The 18,947-nt window shown below is 50.1% G+C and overlaps 2 protein-coding genes across 10 annotated transcripts in view; both read left to right on the forward strand.

Moving 5' to 3' along the window:
* The first annotated feature begins 96 nt into the window (after nucleotides 1–96).
* Nucleotides 97–11,132, forward strand: PTAFR (platelet activating factor receptor). The gene is made up of 3 exons (XM_054648461.2): nucleotides 97–1,172; nucleotides 4,558–4,745; nucleotides 7,698–11,132. The coding sequence occupies exon 3, from the start codon at nucleotides 7,755–7,757 to the stop codon at nucleotides 8,817–8,819; it is 1,065 nt and encodes a 354-aa protein (XP_054504436.2). The 5' UTR covers nucleotides 97–1,172; nucleotides 4,558–4,745; nucleotides 7,698–7,754; the 3' UTR covers nucleotides 8,820–11,132.
* A 534-nt stretch (nucleotides 11,133–11,666) lies between these two features.
* Nucleotides 11,667–18,947, forward strand: part of EYA3 (EYA transcriptional coactivator and phosphatase 3) — a 42,475-nt gene continuing 35,194 nt past the window's right edge. For 4 of the 9 annotated variants that reach the window (XM_077189450.1, XM_054648455.2, XM_054648454.2 and 1 more), the window contains exon 1: nucleotides 11,667–11,804. The gene's annotated coding sequence lies outside the window, so the exon portion shown is untranslated. Of the gene's footprint in view, nucleotides 11,805–12,273; nucleotides 12,296–14,172; nucleotides 14,288–16,166; nucleotides 16,258–18,947 lie in introns of those variants that run through there. The other 5 variants (XM_077189453.1, XM_077189452.1, XM_054648453.2 and 2 more) reach the window with 5 other exon arrangements.

Here is an 18,947-nt window from a genome sequence, read left to right on the forward strand (position 1 = left end):
GGCAGAGCCTGGCAGCCTTAATCCCAGCCTGGCTGGGAAAGGCCATAGTTCAGCTTGGCTGTTGGGCTGGCAAGTTGGGATGTTTGCTGCAGCTCTGCAGCTGGGGGCCTGGGGAGCTCCAGGGCCTGCAGCCAGGCAGTTCCTTCTGGCAGCAGTGCTTTGTGCACTGATGGGTTGTGACTGTCTAGTCCTTCAGGACTGTCTTAAAAGCCTCACATTTCCTTTCCTGCCAAAATAAGAGCCAGTTGTTACCAACAAGGAAACCCCAACAACATTTCTTTGTTAAACAACCCATGGGGTGTAAAGGGAGCAGACAGAAAAACATGTGATTTCTTGTTCTAAGTGACTCAGGTGGATGTTGTGCCCATGACCTGAGCAATGGCAGTGCCACAGAATATGCTGGGGGAGCCCCCATGTGGAATCTGGGCAGAGCAGTGCCAGTGGCAGCAGGAAGGAGTGGGTCCCCCGTGTCCCTGACCACCCTTTCCTCCCAGGCTGAAGGAGCACAAGGACCAAGGGGGGCTTATAGTACTGCAGAAGGGGTACAGGAATGAGCTGCCCCTGCCTGAAGTATTTTCTGGCTGATGTTTTGTGATTTGGGGATTCCCAGAGCAGAGCAGTGCCCTTCCTGGTACTTTGCCTGATGAATCTTCACCCATCATGGAAGCCCTGGAACAAGTACTCACTGTGCTGCCTCCTGGCCCCGGGATCTGGAAGGAAATGAGGAGCCCAGAGGACAGAACTGCTGAGGGTACTGGGACCACCTCTGCACCCCTGGCCCAACCAGGGGGTGCCCCTGACCTGGAGCTGCTCAGGGCTGGGTTACCCCATCTCTGGCCTGTGAGGCACCAGGTGCCACAGGAGGGTGACAAAAGCCCCTCACCATCAGTGGAGCCTCAGCTGTGTCACGTCTGCTGCCTGCCCCAGGAAGGACCACAGGAACTGGTGTCAAGCCCCAGGGTGCAGCCAGGGCACGGCTAAGCAGGTCACAAGTGCCAAGAGGGAAGTGAGTCACTCACCTGGGAGCCAGCACCACGCCCTCTTTCCTGTCAGAGCCTCTTCCCAGGCAGGAGCACACACACGGCTCAGCCCTGCTGGTCTCTTCCCTTGCAGCACAGACCTGCTGGGCTGGGGTCTGTGACTGAGCTGGAGCAGGTGCTCTGTGCCCCAAGGTAAGACTCTCCTTTCCCTCCTGCTTGCTCTCCCAGGCCTCCCTCCCCAAGCTCCACAAGCTCCTTCTGTGTCTGTAGCTCAGCTGGCTCAGCATCCCCTGTGGATCTCTGAGCTGTGGCACCTCAGACAGTGCCAAGGGCTTCTGAGACATCTTCATCCTCCCAGAGGGTGTGGGCAGACACTCCTCGTTCTGTGTGCCCAGCAAGCAGGGCTGGGGTGATGAGGAGCACTGTGAGAGGCAGGAACTGCTGCTGCTGCCTGTGGGATGGGAGGGGGCTGCTCTCACCCAGGTCCCATTCCACCCCTGAATGACAACGACCCTGGCTTTGCTTGGATGCTGTGAAGCAAGGTGAGGAGCCCTGCCTGGACCTTACTCCTGTGAGGAAGAGGAGGCACTGCTTGGAGCCTCTCAAGGAGGGCAGGTCCCTCATGCCACCTGTGCACAGCCCCTGCCCAGGCTGGGCAGGCAGATGGAACAGAGGGCAGCAGCTGTGGCAGGAGGTCTCACTGCAGCTGGGAGCAGCAGGATCACTGTCCCAGCTGTGACAGCTCAGGCCAGGATGTGGCTTTTGCCTCCAGCAGAGCTGTGACAGCCTGGGGCTGTAGCACACAAATCCTGACACCGTGGCCCATGAGCTCACCCCTCTGCCCCGAGCAGCAGGGCTGGGCTGGGGAACCACAACCAGCTGGAGGCTGCCCTGCTCCCTGCCTCACCCACTGCTGGGGAGGCTGCCCAGCTGCCAGCAGGGACATTCTCTGCCAGTCTGGGCAATCCCTGTGGCACAGCCAGCTGCAGAAGCCATGCCCTGCCTTAGCTGTCAGAGGGGACCCAGGGAGTGCTCCTGCCACTGCCCCAGGAGTGTCTCTGGCCCATGGGTTGGGGTGTTTTCCTGCTGAGCAAGCCCAGCTCCGGGGCACATTCCTGCAGGGTTGGTAAGGAGGTGGGGACAGGCTGTGCTCAGCCTGCAACAAGCAAAAGAAAATTCTGTGGAGTGTTCTGTGAGTAGTGAGAACTCGCAGACACTAACACAGCACCAGCTGAGCATGTGCTGCAGCTCCAAAAGAATTTCCTGCTTTTTCTAAGACCCGTCCTGGTACTCAAGAATGTGTCCTGGGGACTGGAACCAGCAGGGATCAAGCTCACCTGTGTGCTAGGAACTGGTGCTGTCACAAGCTGCATGTTGGAGTTTCATCTTGTCCTTGTTTGCTGCTTGTGTTACTGACAGGCAGTCACAGACCCATCAGCTGAAATGCTGCTCCTCCATTTGCACTCCTTGGAGAGCTCTGCCTACGCAGTGTAGCTTGCTCTTGGGAAGAAATCTCTGGATATTTGCTTATAAAACCAAGAGTTTCTGATCCCTCTGAATTTACATGTGGTTATCCAAAGTGAGTACGTTGCTACCAGGCTACATCTAGGAAGGAAACAACCTCAAGGGCATGTGCCAGAGGCAGGTGGGGCTTACAGGAGGCCCTGGGCATCTGCCATGGCAGCATGAATGGTGCTGGGTGCCAGACCCATGGGGAACAACCACTGCTCACTGCTCAGCCTGTGTGGGGTTTTCCCCAGAGACTGGAATTTGGAACAGCTGCTCTGGGATCCAGCACTTACAACAACCTGAAGGACTATCACTGATCCTTAACAGCATCTATGGGAATCAGAGTTAGAGAAGTTTATTTGTTTTTTATTAGGTTGCAAGTTGGCTCGATGAAAGTAAAGGCATTTTCAAGATTGTTTTTTTCCTCAACTCAGCCTTGCATAGCTGTCAGGGCTGTCAGCTGCCGAGTGCATTCCCTGGACAGGAAGAACAGGAAATATTGTCAAGCACAGGACAGCCAGACTGCCAGGAGTGCTGAACAAGCCCAGCCTCCACTGGCAAAATGCATCTTAATATTGGAGTGCTCAGCAATTGGCAGCAGGGCCAGGAGAGCAGGGAAAGAGGGTCCCCAGGTGGGAAGGGAGTAAAAGGGAGGAGCTGGCTGTGAGCACTGTATGGGGGCAAAGGGACCTGCCCATGCAGAATGGCCATGCTGCAGGGCTGAGCAGAGGAAGGATGGAGACTTTTGAAGGTTCCTCCCCAGCCCAAAACCCCCTGGGCTTTCATTTCCTCTAAGAGCTGGGTTGTGGCAGGACAGTGAACCAAGATTTGTCAAGTGTTGCTACATCCTCTATGAGCACTCCCCTTGCCCCTGACATTGCTGGCTGCTCTCCCCAGAGACTTGGACTGGCTGTCAGCCAACCTCTGTGGCAGGATCTTGTTTCGTTTTAGGTTTAAACCCCCAGGAGCAGCCTAAGGGGCAGAGCTGGGGCTCTGTCTGATACCTGAAGGGTATGAGATTCCTTCATCCTTACAGCAGCTGATGGGAAGGGGAAAGGAGGGAGGATGTCTGGTGGCAGAGGGAAGGAGATGGCTGCAGCTTCCATCCCAGCACAGCTCTGGGGCCTCACTGCAGGAGCCTCAGCTCAGCCTCATGTGGCCTGACAGACAGAGCTTGGCTGTCCCTTGCTCCACATGCCAGCCCCACCCTGCCAAGGCTTCCATCCCCTGTGCTGCAGCTGCTGCTCTGGGGCTCCCTCACATTGCAGGGTTCCACTCTGCCCAGGGGGCTTCCAAACGCCTTGGCCACCCTGTGCTGTGGTGTCCATGGACTTCTCGTGGTCTTGGAGCTCCCCCTGAGAGGGGTTCAGAGCAGCAGGACACGATTGTCCTGCAGTTTGCAGAGCCCTTGCACATCTCCAGCCTGGCTGGAGCTCCCCTGGGGATCCTGGGCCCTGCCTGGCACCTGGTGCACACCTTCAGAGCTTTGGTGTCTCTGAGCACCCCACCATCAGCATGACCATGCTGAGTGAGCTTCAGGCTGCCACAGCTAACAGGGGCCATCATGTGATGGTGTATGGGACAGGTAACAATCTGCCCTGCTCTGGTGTCTCTGTCCCTTGAATATCCCTGAGATAAAGGGAGGCTTGGGATGGTGGAACTCCTGAATTAGTTCCAACACAAGTGTGAAGGAGAGTGCTAGAAAATGAGCCTGTCCATATGTCCATATATGAACCTGTCCATATGTCCAAATGAACCTGTCCAGGAGTTTCCTGTCCCTTTCTTGGAAATTATTAAGTGGAAGCTCTTCTGCAATTCATCTGTTTGGGAGAAAGATGCTCAAAAAGTTGTCTGTTCCCAAATCTAACTGGGGATACAGAGTGGATTCCTATTCTGCCTTTAGGGGAAAATCCCAATTTTGCCCTATTTCAGGATCATCTGAAGCAGAGATACTCTGAGGAAAAAGCCTTAAGGACTTTCCAGACTTTTGCTGCAGCTAATTGCCTTTCCTCTACAGCTTATTTTATTTCTCATTTCCTTGATGATGTCAACATTTCCTCTCCTCTAGTGACTCTGCAGTCATGCTACAGTTGCTCCCATTCTGGTGCCCTGTTCTAAAGAGCTGCCAGTGCAGAGACTGTCCAGCCCCAGGGCAGGGAAAATAACATCTGGGAGACAGCCAAGCATCCTCAGTGAAACCCTCACTGCTACTAAGGCTGAAGATGGACGTATTGTGCTGAATTTTTTTCAACTCTGGTAAGCAGAAAATATACTTTATTAGTGTTATTCCTCTTGGAATCTATTATTGCTGATGGCAAAGCTTGCTTGCATCTGTAAGCCAGCAAATCCTGGCTGGGAGGGCACAGCCCATGGCAGGGGCTACAGACCAGGAGCAGGACTGGCAGGTGCCCTGACCCTGCTGCTGCTTAATTCCACCTTCAGCCCTGCCTGCAGTGCAGCTGATGGTACAAAGCACCTGGAATTACTGCCTGGGGGACTGTGGACAGGGCACTGGAGGTCTCAGGGGGTTTGGCCAGGCTGCTGCAGCAGCAGAGAGCAGCACCCACAGCCCCCAGCCCCTGCCCTGCTCGCCTCTCTGCTGGCACAGGCAGCACAAACAGGCTTCAGAGAAAGGGGAACTGCCTCAGCAGGACAGGCTGAGAGCCCCCACAGAGCACTGCAGAGCCCAGGGCAGTCAGGAACACACAGAGACATCAGCCTGGGTTCCTCAGGCTGAGGAGGGAATTGGGCTTTGGGTAAATTCCCTGGGGAATGGGGCTTTGTTCCCTTTAGCTGTGCTCTGTAGCACATCTCACTTGGCTCATGAGAAGGAAAGGACACCTCTCCTGTGATTCCCTGCAGGACCCTGGCACAGCACAGGCTCTAATGCAAAGATAGCTGAGCTCTGCCAGGTGGTGCTGGGGCCAGGAGAAGGCACTGCCCTCTCCCACCTTTGCCAGGGATGTCAGCAGACTGGAAGCAGTCACAGAGCATGATCTCACACTCACCCCTCTATTTCAGAGCACAGCCCTGTGGCTCAAACTTCTGTGCACAACTCTGCTGTGGAAGGGACATGCATGTTCACTCTCCCTTCCACCCCATCTGCTAAATCTGGCAGCTGCTGTGCAGTCTGCAGACAGTAAAGTTCACCAGAGCTCCTGGGCAAAGTTTGGTGGCCCCCATGCCATTGTGCAGAACCAGAAATGGAGGTGTAGCTGGACAGTGCCCTGGGGCACTGTCTGAAGGGACTTTGTGAACAAGAGCTGTGCCCATGTATTGAATATAAGCACTTCTCCTCATGAATCCTGCTAGAGAGATGCATTACCTGGTTTTTTCCCCCCCATGCTTGGTATACTCAGGTCTGGTGCCACAGAAATAGATCACCTTTAATTGCAAAGATCCCAGCCCTAAGCACCAGAACTATTTGCTGGTGTTGCAGATAGTCACAGCAGTGTGAATTTATGGCACATATTTGAAAAGAAAAGAAAAAAAAAAAGAGTTCTCTAATGATCTTAGGTAGTTAGGACTTCTCAGGTTTTTATTCCTTATTCCAGTATCAGACTAGTGTATCAAACATTGCACTCCCTGTGACAAAGCCCACCTGAATAATCTACTGTCTTTGGAGTTGGGGGGCTCTCAGAAGGGGGCAGAGATCAAGGTGAATGAGGAGAAATCCATGTGTCACAGGGGCCAGCTCCCAGCTCTGCCAGGCTGTGTGTCCCTTCTGCTCAGACTGTACCTGCAAGACTGAGCTTAAGGACACTTGGAGCTCAGCAGTGCCCAGCATGCAGCTGCCTGGGAAGGCCCAAATCTTGAAATTGTTGTGTCCTTAGGGGACCTGGGAGGGGTGAGGAAGGACAGCACCCTCAGGAAGATGAGTGCTGCCTTCCTCTCCTAACGAGTGGAGAGCAGCACTGAGGGTTGCAATTCTGCAGAAAAAGGGAGAGCAAGCTCCAGCTCCAGCTGACTTCCCCATTTGCAGAGGAAAATTGCAAACGTGTGAATGTGCAAATGAGGAACAACAGCCCAAGGGCACCCGGGGGGGACCCAGCCCACAGAGGATGGGATGGGGGCTCCTGGCACTGCCTGCTGCTGGGGAGGATCCAGAACCTTTTGAGGCAGGAGGGCACCTGCTCAGGAGCAGCAGGTGAGGAAAGTGATCCTGCCCCTCTACTCAGCCCAGGTGAGGCCACATCTGGAGTGCAGTGGCCACTTCTGGGCTCCTCAGTCTTTAATCGAAGCCCTCAAGGAAGCCATGGAGCTCCTGGAGTGGGTCCAGTAGAGGCTGCGAAGATGATGAAGGGACTGGAGCATCTCTCTGGTGAGGAAAGGCTGAGGGTGCTGGGGCTGTTCAGCCTTGAGAAGAGATGTCTGAGAGGGGACCTCATCCCTGTCCGTCTGTCTGTCTGCAGGGAGGGGTCAGGGGGACAGGGCCAGACTCTTTTCAGTGGTGCCCAGCAGCAGGACATGGACACCAGGCATAAACTGAAACACAGCAAGTCCCAACTGAATAGGAGAAAAACTTCTTAGCTGTGAGGGTGACAGAGGCCTGGAACAGGCTGCCCACAGAAGCTCTGGGTTCTCCTTCCCTGGAGTTATTCAAACCCTGCCTGGATGCCCTCCTGCACAACCTGCTCAGAGTAATCTGCGTCAGCAGGGGCTGGTCAGGTGATCTCCCAAGGTCTTTTCCAGCCCCAACTCTTTTGGGGTTCTGGGAGAGGTTTTTACCACAAATTGTTTCACATCCGGAATTCTTTAAAATAAGAGTAAAGAAGTTAAAAAGTATCAGGAACTGTGGTGAGAAGTAGGGGTGTGGGGGAGAGGGCAGGGGAAGAAAGAAGAACCACATGCAGGGAGAGGATTAGTCATAGAAAACACGCCTGATTCTAGTAAAAGATTAAGAAGCTTGAGACAGGGAAGTGTAACAGATTACTTTTATCTAAGAACTTTCATGCAGAAAAGTATTTTAAGATTAGAGATGCGTCATCTGAGACCTCACTGCAGCAAACAATGCTGGATGAAGACACAGAGATTTGCATGCTGTGGAAATGGGATCAAAGAGAGGACCAAGGAGACAGGGCAGGTGTCTGGCTGGAACCGAGGCATCAGCAGAACACCTGTGGTCATAGACAACTGATAAAGAAAGGTGGGGTTTGGTTTAGCAATGGTGCCAAGCCAATCATCTTGATTTCTGCTGTCTATTTTTAGGTAAGAAGAAAACTGTGTCAGCAAACTGAGCTTCAGACGTGGCCACTCAATACCACGATGTCTGAAAAAGGCAAAGGAGATGCAGAAGGCAGTGCTGATTTCTACATTTCATGCCACATAGACTCTGAGTTCCGCTACAGCCTCTTCACTGTTTTCTACAGCATTATTTTCATTCTAGGCTTTGTTGCCAACTGCTACGTTCTCTGGATTTTCAGCCGTATTTACCCCACCAAGAAACTCAATGAAATCAAGATATTCATGGTGAACCTGACAGTAGCTGACTTGCTCTTCTTAATTACGATGCCAATGTGGATTGTTTACTACCACAACCACGGAGACTGGATCATGCCTGTGTTCCTCTGTAACGTGGCTGGCTGGTTTTTTTTTGTTAATACCTACACTTCTGTTGCCTTTCTGATGGTCATCACATACAACCGTTACCAAGCTGTGACTAATCCTATTAAAGCTGCTCAGCTGACCACCCAGAGAAGAGGTATCTACTTATCAGCAGCTATCTGGATCCTAATAGTGGGCAGCTCTTTGTATTACCTTTTTGACAACAATACTAATCTGGAGGAGGTGGACTCCAGGAATTTCACGCGGTGCTTTGAGCGCTACGACACCACCGGTGGTGTTTCAGCTGTTCTTGCCATTCATGTCATCATCTGCATCCTCTTCTACATCATTTTCCTTTTAATACTAGGTTGGAACGTTGTCATTATCAGGACCCTGTTCTCCAAGTCAGTGCACCCACGGAAGAGCGCTCACGTCAAGCAAAGGGCCCTGTGGATGGTGTGCACAGTGCTGGCCGTGTTCATCATCAGCTTTGTGCCCCACCACATCGTGCACCTGCCCTGGACTCTGACTGTTCTGGAGCAGTGGAAGAAGGAGAACTGTCAGCTGCGCCAGCAGCTCAACGATGCTCACCAGGTGACTCTGTGCCTCTTGAGCATGAACTGCGTGTTGGACCCGATCATCTACTGCTTCCTCACCAAGAAGTTCCAGAAGCACGTTTCAGAAAACCTGAAAAGCATGAGAGGGAGTCGCAAATGCTCCAGGCAAACAACTGATACAATCATTGAGGGCACCATTCACCAAGAGGAGGCCATCAGGATCTGTTAGGGCCACTTGGTGTTTTCTGATTGCACACGGAGAGGTGGGAATTATTCACTCATCTTTTCTCAAGAAGAGGTACCAAGGGACACAACAGAGGACCAGGATTTTACATTTTCTTTTTCCCATTAGACAGAAGAATGGATGCTCCTTTCTTCTGTCACATGCAAAGGGCAGAACTGGAACCTGCAGTAATCTCCAGCAAAGCTCCTTCTGGCCAGGCTGGTGTTCTCATGGACACTGAGAACAGCTCAGATGACTGCTGTAACGTGAAAGAAGTGTGTCACTGAGCCTCTGCAGTGAGCAGCTAGAAGCTGAGTGTACCAAAATTACCCCTTGTGTCAGTCCAGGCAGCACCAACCCTGCTCCTCTGCCTGTCCAGCTCTCGCAGTGGATCCAGTATCAGAGCTGTAAGGGACTTCTGAAAGACCAGATGAAGAACAGATGGAGCTCTGAGTGTCATCAGGTGGCTCTTCTAAGCAGCTTATATGGTCTGGTGAAGAGTCTGAGCTAATGAAGCTCTTGAGTGGCTGTAAGGGACATAGTCCATGGAATTCCTCAAGTCCTGTCAGAAATCTGCACCTCTGATCCCTTCATCCCTTCTCAGCAGCTCACATGCTCTGCTGGGATCCAAACTGGACAGATGTCTGGGAGCAGCTATTATGAATCTTTACTTCCAAACCTTGGGTCAGTAAACTAGGGAAGGAAAGGAAGAGAAATTGGCAGTCCCTCAGCACACCTCCCCCTCTCCCTCCACCAGATCAGCATTATTGCCAAAGGGCACTATGGTCTGCCCTGGCTTCCTGTGTGAAAGCAGAACTGGCCACCCAGTGGCCTCATGCACTCAGTTTAGTAATTTCTGACTGACTGCAGATACCCAGTCTTGCTCAGGAGGCTCCAGATAACAGAGGGCTACTGTCAGCATGGGCATTACGATAAGGAAAAAAAAGCTTAAAATGCTTCTGTATCTTTGTACTTATTTATTTAATTTAGGATTATAGCCATTACATTATTTTTTTCCTCCATCCTGTTGAAGCTGACCAGCTCTTGATCTACAGCAAGTGAAGTGTTAGGTCAGGACACATGACAGACAAATAATTCACACACTCCACACCCAGGGCCGGATGCAGTCCACTGGGGCCCAGGGCAAAGTGGTTTTCCATGGGTGCTGAGTTCTGTACCAGTCATGAGACACTTGGGGTTCCTTTTCTGACCCAAATTGCTCAATCTAGCACAGGAAATTGGGCAGGGAAGGGAACTTACTTGTTTTCACAACAGTTGTTGGTTCCCTAAATGTCCGAGTCTGTTGATGACAGGAACAGTGTATCTGACCTGTGACACAAATTATCCATGTGCAGGACAGCAGCCCTCCCACACCTGCCCAAGAACAGGAGAGATAAACTCAAGCCTTTCCAAAGGCAGGACCAATATTTGTACTGCTTTGCCAGCAGAGATACAGGTCCTTCAGATGTATCCTCTGGAGCTCCTCAGGCAGCTTTTGTCCTTCTTTGTTCCAGTAAGGAAAAGAATTAAGATGTTTATTTTTCTAAGGCCAGCCCTGCACTCCAGGCCCAGTGCCAGAGGAAAGAGTCTGATCACAATAAGAGTGCATCTCCCTCCTAGTCCTGGGCTCTGCTCCAGTAAGAGCCACCCACAACAAACACTTGCCAGTACCTCATGCTCCTCAGACACCTTCAAAGATGCACTCTGAATCTGCAGAGCCACAGCTCACAGGAAGGGAGCAATTTCTGTAATTTAAAACCCAGAATCTGCCTCTGTTTCTGCACTGTTCTGTGGGCACATTCTGGATGAGGAGCTCTCACAGCTGGCAGAGGGAGGGACCTGCTTTCCCCCCTTGGCTCCCAGCAATAGTGGAGCTCTCATTTCACAGACCCTAATGCCCTGATAGATGGAGTTTGGCAACTCGTGGAGGAAATGGAAAGGATTTTTACATGGAAAGTTGGCACGATCTTCCACTGATTCTTGGAAAGCTTGCAGGAGTCTACAGTTCAGCTCTTTACCACGGGTACCTAACAGACTTTATTCCACAGCTAGCACTGTGGGCTCAGGGAACAAACAAACTTGCATCTGAGGAAAAGGATAAGCAGAGAGAAAAGCCCCAAGGCCACTTCGGGAGATGTTATGTTATTTAATCAGTAAAAATGCATTTCTAAAAAAACAGGCTAAGCTGCTACTTCTGTTCCTGGAAATACTTTCTTTTTCTTACTGCAATGTTGCATTACTCTGCTTTACCTTGCAATGAAATGAATCCTCAAAAGTTCTTTTAAATAAAGCGTGTTCCCCAAGTGTTTTGCCCTTTAACTTTTCCCACTTTCTCATCTTTCTGTAACGCTGCGGGGAGGAGGAGAGAACCGGGAATACAGCCGAGTCCGGCAAGCCCGGAGGGCTGGGGGATTAAGATGTGGGTTTATTTCTCGTTACCCTGCTCTGATTTATCTCGCAATAAATTAAACCGGCAGGGCCATGTCTGCCGTACCGGTGCTGGCTGAGAGAGCTCCTGCCCGGAGGGCTGGGGGGTTAAGCTGTGGGTTTATTTCTCGTTACTCTACTCTGATTTATCTCGCAATAAATTAAACGGATTCCCTCAGCCGGGCCATGTCTGCCGTAGTGGTGCTGGGTAAGAGATGTCTCCTGCCCTGCTCTTTCGTTCTGTTTGCTCTCTCCTGCCCGGCTGAGGGCGGTGATAGAGCGGCTTTGGTGGCACCCGCCCGGGCTCCCCTCTATTTAAATACACTTGGGACAGTGAGTGAGGGCGACCTCACAAAAAATATTTTCTATTTCCTCCAAGAGCGGGGCGGCCGCAGCGCCCAGCCCCACACGGGCCCGGCTCCCTCACGGCAGGAGCCCCGCCCCGGCGGGCGGGCAGTGACGCCACTGCCGGCGCCGCGCTCTGTTCCGGCGGCGGGCGGGGAGCGCGGGCGCCGCTGCCATGTCCGCTGCGGGCCCCGGGCCCGGCTCCGGAGCCGCCTCTCGGTAAGAACCTGCTCGGGCCCTGCGCACGGAGCCCTCGGTGCTGTTCGCGGGCTCGGGCTGGCACCGGCGGGCCGGCGCTGCGAGGCCGCGGGCGGCGAGGCCGACGCGTGTGCTCAGCGTGCGCTCCTGCCCCTGCTCCGCCGGAGCGCGGGCCCGAGCGGCCGCGGCAGCACCGGCGGCGCGGGGCTGGACCTGCTCCGGGGCTGGACCTGCTCCGGGGCTAGACCTTGTCCGGCCGGCCCCGAGCCCGGTGGGGCGTGCCCGGCTGTCCCGGCTCCTTCGCCGCTGCTGGTGCGCGGAAGGGCCGGGAGAAAGGCAGGAGGGGCACGGGGCACCCCAGGCACTCAGGAGCGGACAGGAGACCCAGAGCCGGCCCCAGGGCTGCCCGGGGCTCCGTAGATGGCCACAGGAGGGACCGCGGTTCCCGGCGCCAGGCACGGGCTGTGCCGGCTTCTCCAGGGCACGGTTCAGCGCACCTGCATGGCTCCTGGGTGCGTTTAATGCTTGTACTGGGGTTTGTGCACTCTTAATAGGATGTTTAGGCTGGGCTTAGGCTTCGCAAACGAGGTTGGATCCAGGTGGGCTCTGCTGGATGTTCCTGGTTCTGGGGATGCTGTGCGGAGTTGTTGGAGCTTTATGTACAGGCAGATCCAGCACAGAATGCTTTGTTAGTCTGGCTGCTGTGCAGCGTGGTGTGGCTGAACGGTTTCCAGACTAGAGCTAGTCCTTGATGGAGCATCACTGTAGCCCTTCTGATGGAGCATCAAACAAAGAGTCATGGTGGAGTTTGCTTTCAGAATGGAGCTAGCTCTGTCATGCACTTAATCCGTAGTGCAGTAACCTCCAACTGGTAATTAACAGGCAGCATGCTGATGAAGATAATGATAATCATAACAATCTTATCTGCCACTTGTTTGGTTTCCTTCAGTTTTGTCTGTTGTGGATTATCTTAAACTCTGGAAGCTGAGGTATGTTTAATTAAGAATCACAATTCATGTGCCTGAAGTCAGTGGTTTCATAATAAGTTACTTTTAAAAATGCATGAACATAGTGGTTTTCTCAGCCTGCAAACCTACAGGCTTGTTGGGCTGAACCTACTGTGTTTGAGGGGTTTTCCTTGTCACCTCATGGTGTGATCCCTCTTACTCTGGGGTTCTCCATCCAGCTTTTGCCACACAAGCAGTGATCTGCTGGTACATTCTCCCTGCTCTGTTTGAAACATCCTGAGCTCGAGGTCCTGCAGTTTCCAAGCTGCTGCAATTCCTGCAGTGTTTGCCTGAAACTTTTGTCTCCCCCTCAGCTCTTGCCTCAGCAGCAGTTGTGGCACCTGGGGAACTGTGTATTGTTGGGTTGTGCAGCACATCTGATTGAAAAATTGTGAGAATTTGTTGCTTTTCAAATAATTTGTTTGGAAAATGGTCACTGATGTATGCAATAGCTGTAGGAATTCCCAAGTAATTGGTGACTTTGGAAGTATTTGTAACTTCTCAAAGGTTTGCCCCAGAAATCTCCAGATGTTGAATGAATTTTGAGTTGAATATGTCAGAGGACACTATAAATGTGCTGTATGAATGAGTTGGAGCCCCTCTACAGTAGATTAATGAACCATTTCCTAACTTCTGTATACCAAAAAGTGGTCATAGGTGGCTAAACATGAAACTAGATAAAATATACTGAAATACTTTAATTGAACTTAAAGTCAGGCAAGTAGTGTGTGCCTGTGTGCAAGCCATGCTCTACACAAGGTACTCAAGGCAGATAACATTGGGATGTGAGTAGCTCCATGCCTGTGCTCTCAGTTAGCAGAAGTAGAGTTATTTTTTCCCCCTCTTGACAAGTCTCTGCTCTTTTTCCCTGCAATCTGCTCTCAGAAACCGATGTTTGATAAAACTTTCACTGGGTCTGCAAAACCCTGTGATTGGAAGAGGAGCTGCCAGGATGGAGAGGTGTGGAAACTTTTGAGCCTAAAATAAAATTGTGTCAGGACTTAACAGCTGGTATTTTATGTATGTTCTTGCACCAAGCAGTGTCCACAGACCACCCATCTCCAGACAGTGTCTTCTTGCAGGAATTTGGGAGTGATTTTTGCTCCTGTACCATGACCAGCATCACTCACTGGTTGGTTATACATTGAGGATGGTATTTTTCAGCTTTGTCTTACCCATAATTTACTTCCTTTATTTCATCCTGATCTGTCTAGAATTTTTTTCTCTACTTGATTAAAGGGCTTCAAGCCAGCATCTCTTCAGCAGAATTCTCTGGTGGCTCCTCTCTAGCAGTGATTCTGGGATAGTTTGTGCAGATGCCATGACTGGAGGCCCTCCAGTACCTGAGGGAGTAACTTCAAATCCTTTCTTTCTTCTTGCAGCTGCCTCCAGAGCCTCAGTGAAGGTGATGTTGCAAGGGCTGGGATCTCCTCCTGATACCCAACATGATGTTTAGGAGAGTGCTGTGACACTGCAGGGCACAGCAGCCTCCTCAGGGTATGGTGTCACTGTGATTCACACCAATCACTGCCCTGTCTGTTCCAGGTTGTCACCCATCAGTGCTGTAACTGAACAAGCTGACTACAAAACAAGCCTTGTATTTAGAAAAATAATACAATGTTGTTATGGGGACTCTTTCCATCTCTTCAGTGGACTTTTATTTGGGGTTAAGGGTATGTCTAGCCCAATTTCAGAGGTGATGGAACAGTTCATTCTGCAGCAGATGGGTCTCTCCTGAGTTAACACTTGACCAGAGCACTATTCTTGCATCTCAGGAGCTTCCTGCTGTGTCTTGAAATGTTTCTTGGTTGTGTTTGAATACTGACAGTGCTGTTTCCCAGAGAGTCACCAGCTGGAACTTCACATAAAGCGTGTGGCAGCTTTAAACCTTGGGTGATGGTTCCTATTTCTATATAGACTACACTATTATGTGTAATTCAGTTTCTGGGATTTTAGAAGTCAGTCTCATACTTCTAGTTTGCTGGACCTTCCAGATTCTTCCTTTTTGAGCTTAGTCAAAAGTTGTCTGTCCAGCCAAGCTGTCCTTCCCCTGCATTTGCTCATTTTCTTGCCTCTTGGGCTGGACTGGGCTCTTGTGTTTGGGGAAGCTGTCCTTGATGATCACACATTGCCTCTTCAGGGCCCCACAGCACTGAACAGATCAGATCAGATCAGCCTTCTGCACAAACTGTAAGCTGGCTGTTTATTTTGTTACTTGTCATCTTCACTTCTCCTGGGACCTTGCACTGAGTACAGTTGAGTCCTGAAGGAGTTCCTCTAATAGAAGTATAGGTGCATTTCATGGTAGCCTCTGGTGCTAGCTGTGTGACTTTTTGAGATCTATGAGTCAAATCTTTTATTGAAAATGGAGTTTAGAACTGCCTAATGTCAATAATTCTTTTTTGTGGTTAATGTGATGCAGATTTGCTGTCTGACTGAGACAAGTTTAAAAAGTTCAGTCTTTTGTTCAGGAAGTGTCCTAATCTATTAGGATATGTCTGAAGTGGCTTTTAGGAATTAAGGGCAGTGTGTCCTGCTGCTGGGAAGTTTGTTTTTAAAACCATGAAAGTTAAACAGCTTTTTTTTTTTGGTTTTTTGCTGTCTGGGGCTGCAGCTCTAGAAGTTTGTGACCTGTTTAATTATTTCCAGAAGCACAAAAATGTATATGGGCTGTGAGATTTCAGGTACCACACTCTGTGTGGTCATCAGGAGAAAATCTGTTTGGTCTCACTGCAAGTTGTACCATCAGGAAGAGAGGGGGGAATCAATTGTTCTACTTGGCTGATGTTTCTGTAAATCACTGTGCTTTGGTTCTGTCACTGAAAGGTAGCAGCAGTTCTGTGCTCTCCTGCCCTGTGAGTGATGTGTGCTGGCTCTGGCCAGCAGGAGTTGCCACATGATTTCTGGGCTCAGTGGGAGTTGTTTTTCTTGAGGATGATGTTGTTCTGTCCAAATCTTCCTTTTGTGAAAACAGTTCTTTTCCCCATTAAAATTTTCCCTGCTGTGTTTCAAAATTGAATTGAAAAAGCATTGCATAAGAACTGGGAAAACAAGCATGTGTCATGGGTCAGGCAGAGTGAGCTGCAGACTCTCAGAGCACTGATAGCCTTTCAAGGATCTAAAAATCATGGGAAATGCATTGCTTAGGAGAAAACTAGATTTGTATTTCCATGTTTGATTTCAGTTATTTTCTCACTGTGTTTATTTCTTATTTTATTTCTCACAGCACAATTTTTTTTCCATTTTAGGGTTATGAAATTTTAATCAAATAATGATTTTTTTAGCCCTACATTATGACAGCATTTGGAGGCTTCTCATGACCATCCATAGCTTCAGAAATAAGGCATACAAAATGCCTTCCTTGTAACTTTTACAGTGTTTAATTCTGAAATTTCCTGGCTGATAAAGAAGGGAATAAGGAGCATGGAGAGAGAGCAGGGACTCATCCAGCAGCACTCATCACAAAGGTTTATTTGTCTGGTTGTCACAGTATTTTGCACATACCTGTGTGTGTTGTACCTGGGGGCATGTGGGTGTGTGTGGAGGATGAGAAAAGCCAATAGTGGAGTATCAGTGTTTGCTATGAGCTCTGCTGCATTGTGCAGTGCATGGTAATGTCAATATGTGTCTCTTCTGCTTTTGTTTTTATTTGGGTATTCTAATTAAACCTAAAAACAGAAAGGGGGGTAGATCTGCCGTGCTGCACTGTGCCAAGATCTGCTCTTCTGTCAGAAGCTGTCATGTGGTGAGTGGCACAGAGTGAAAACATTGTGAGGAAAAGCTCTGCTCCACTTGGGTGATGCCTTGGGTTGTTTTGGCTGCATGCTTGATTGATCCAGTGTGTGTGTAATGCAGCAGCATGGGGCACATTGTCATGAGATACCACCAGAAAATATGGGAACACTACACTATCCTGCTGCCTAATTAATGTATTTTTGTTGCTGTTCATTGTAAGGTGGAGGTCCTTGAACAACTAAGGAGTGAAAATAACTGCATAGGTGACTTGTACAAAAAAAAAAATGCACAAAACATTACAGCCATTGCTGTAAAAGACAATAAAAAATGTTTCTATAAATACATATTACACCACTTAGACAAGTCTCTGGGGCCATGTAGGATCCAGTCAAGGACACTGAAGGAGCTGGCAGCTCCTTCATCATTTCCCAGCCTCCCTGGCTCACCAGGAAGGTCTCACTTGACTGGATGCTTGCAAGTGTAATGGGCATCTAGGAGGGTCAGAAAATGGGTCTGGGGACTGCAGCCTGCCCTCAGTGGAGTGCAAGGCTGTAGGACAGACCAGTGGCATCATGTGGCACATAGAGGACACCCAGGGGTCAGTCCCAGTGTTCAGGAGAGGCAGATCCTGCCCAACCAACCTGTTCTCCTGCAGGGTGACTTGCATCATGCATAAGGGAAGGGCTGTGGATGTGTCTGCCTGAGCTTTAAACCTTTTGCCTCCATTTCTCCTGGACAAGGTGGCTGCTCAGGGCTTGGGCAGGTGTGCTCTTTGCTGGGTTTAAACCTTCAGCATGGCTGGGCCCAGAGAGTGAAGGGGAATGGAACTGCATCCCTGTGGGGCTGGGCACTGCTGGAGTTCCCCAGGGTTCAGAACTGGGACCAATCCTGCTTAATATCTTTCTGAATGTTCTGGACAAGGGCATGGAGTGCATGCTAAGCACAACAATCCCATGGAACACTCCAGGCTGGCAGGAAAGTGGTGGGAAAGTGGTCTTTTCTATCAGGAAAGGACCTGGGGGTGCTGCTTGACAGCTGCTGAACACGAGCCACCCTGTGGGTAGGTGCCAAAAATGCCAAGGGCATCCTGGCCTGTGTGAAAAATGGTGTGTCAAGGAGTAGGGAAGTGATTTCCCTCTCTTTTGGGTTCAGTTTTGGGTCCCTCACTACAATACAGATATTGAAGGGCTGGAGCATGTTCAGAGAAGGGAACAGAGCTGGGGAAGAGGCTGAAGCACAGATCTGATGAGGAGCAGCTGGTGTGGCTCAGCCTGGGGAAAAGGAGGCTTGGGAGGATCTTCTTGCTCTCCACAACTCCCTGACAGGAGGATGGAGCCAGGTGGGGCCAGGCTCTGCTCCCAGGGGACAAGGGACAGGACAAAAGAAAATGGCCTCAAGCTGTGCCAGGGAAGGTTTAGATTGGATATTTGGGGAAATTTGTTCCCTGAAAGGGCTGTGCAGCCCTGGCACAGCTGCCCAGGGCAGAGGTGGAGTCACCATCCCTTGGGGGCTTTAAACACAAGGCACTTGGGGACATGGGTTAGTGGTGGCCTTGGCAGTGCTGGGTACTGGTTGGACCTAATGATCTTGGAGGTCTTTTCTGAAATAAATGATCCTATGATTTTATTCCAACACTGTTTAATAGATGTCATTTCATTACTCCAATCAAAACTTTGTTCCTAGGGAAATAGTGACTGTTTTAAAGTAATATAAAACCATAGTAAATTAGCTTTTTTTCCTAATTAGTGTAATTACTGCATGTTGGTTTTATCACAGTATCCTGACTTTAATTATTTGCAGCTTGGGAGAACTGTTTCTTGCATGAAACTTTATATTCAAAGCCAAGGCAGATGGGCTTGAAAAGCACAAGCTGAAAGTAAATAACAGTCCATCCAGGTGCTGCTCATAGCAGGCAGCTTTCAGAAATTCTATCCAGAGTATCTAGTTTGAGAAAGTCTGACCAAGCTGGGCTGTGTAGTTTAGGATTTTTAAAATAGGATTTACTGCAAGAAACTGGAGATCACTTGCCAGGGCTTTTAATGGTGAATTATTGGCATCAAGATGTGCAGAGCTGAAGGCAGCTGCTGAGAGGGATTCTGCAGCCCCTACCTGTGCTCTGAGGCCTTCTGGTTTGAAGTTTGGATTATGTGGCTCCTTACATTGAGGAAACAAAATAAAATTACACACAAACCCAAATCTTATTATTTTGCATTGCTGGTGTTCCGTGCAAGTTGGAATTAAACAGGGTGGTTATTCAAAACAAGTCTAGATCAAATAAAACCTGGTGTTTAATTCACATATTACAGAATAGTTTTCATCAGGTAATTAACAACAATCATCCCAGAAAGCAAAAAAGTGTGGTGCTTTGCTGGTTTGCAGAAGCAGAACAATGGACTCATTTTTCTGAATGTTTCTTTCATTG

This window comes from Agelaius phoeniceus, chromosome 22 (genome assembly GCF_051311805.1).
Source record: "Agelaius phoeniceus isolate bAgePho1 chromosome 22, bAgePho1.hap1, whole genome shotgun sequence".
Lineage (NCBI taxonomy): Eukaryota > Metazoa > Chordata > Aves > Passeriformes > Icteridae > Agelaius > Agelaius phoeniceus.

Bases quoted from the DNA above. Each gene is read 5' to 3' on its own strand.
- PTAFR (XM_054648461.2), top strand. From the start codon at position 7,755: ATGTCTGAAAAAGGCAAAGGAGATGCAGAAGGCAGTGCTGATTTCTAC.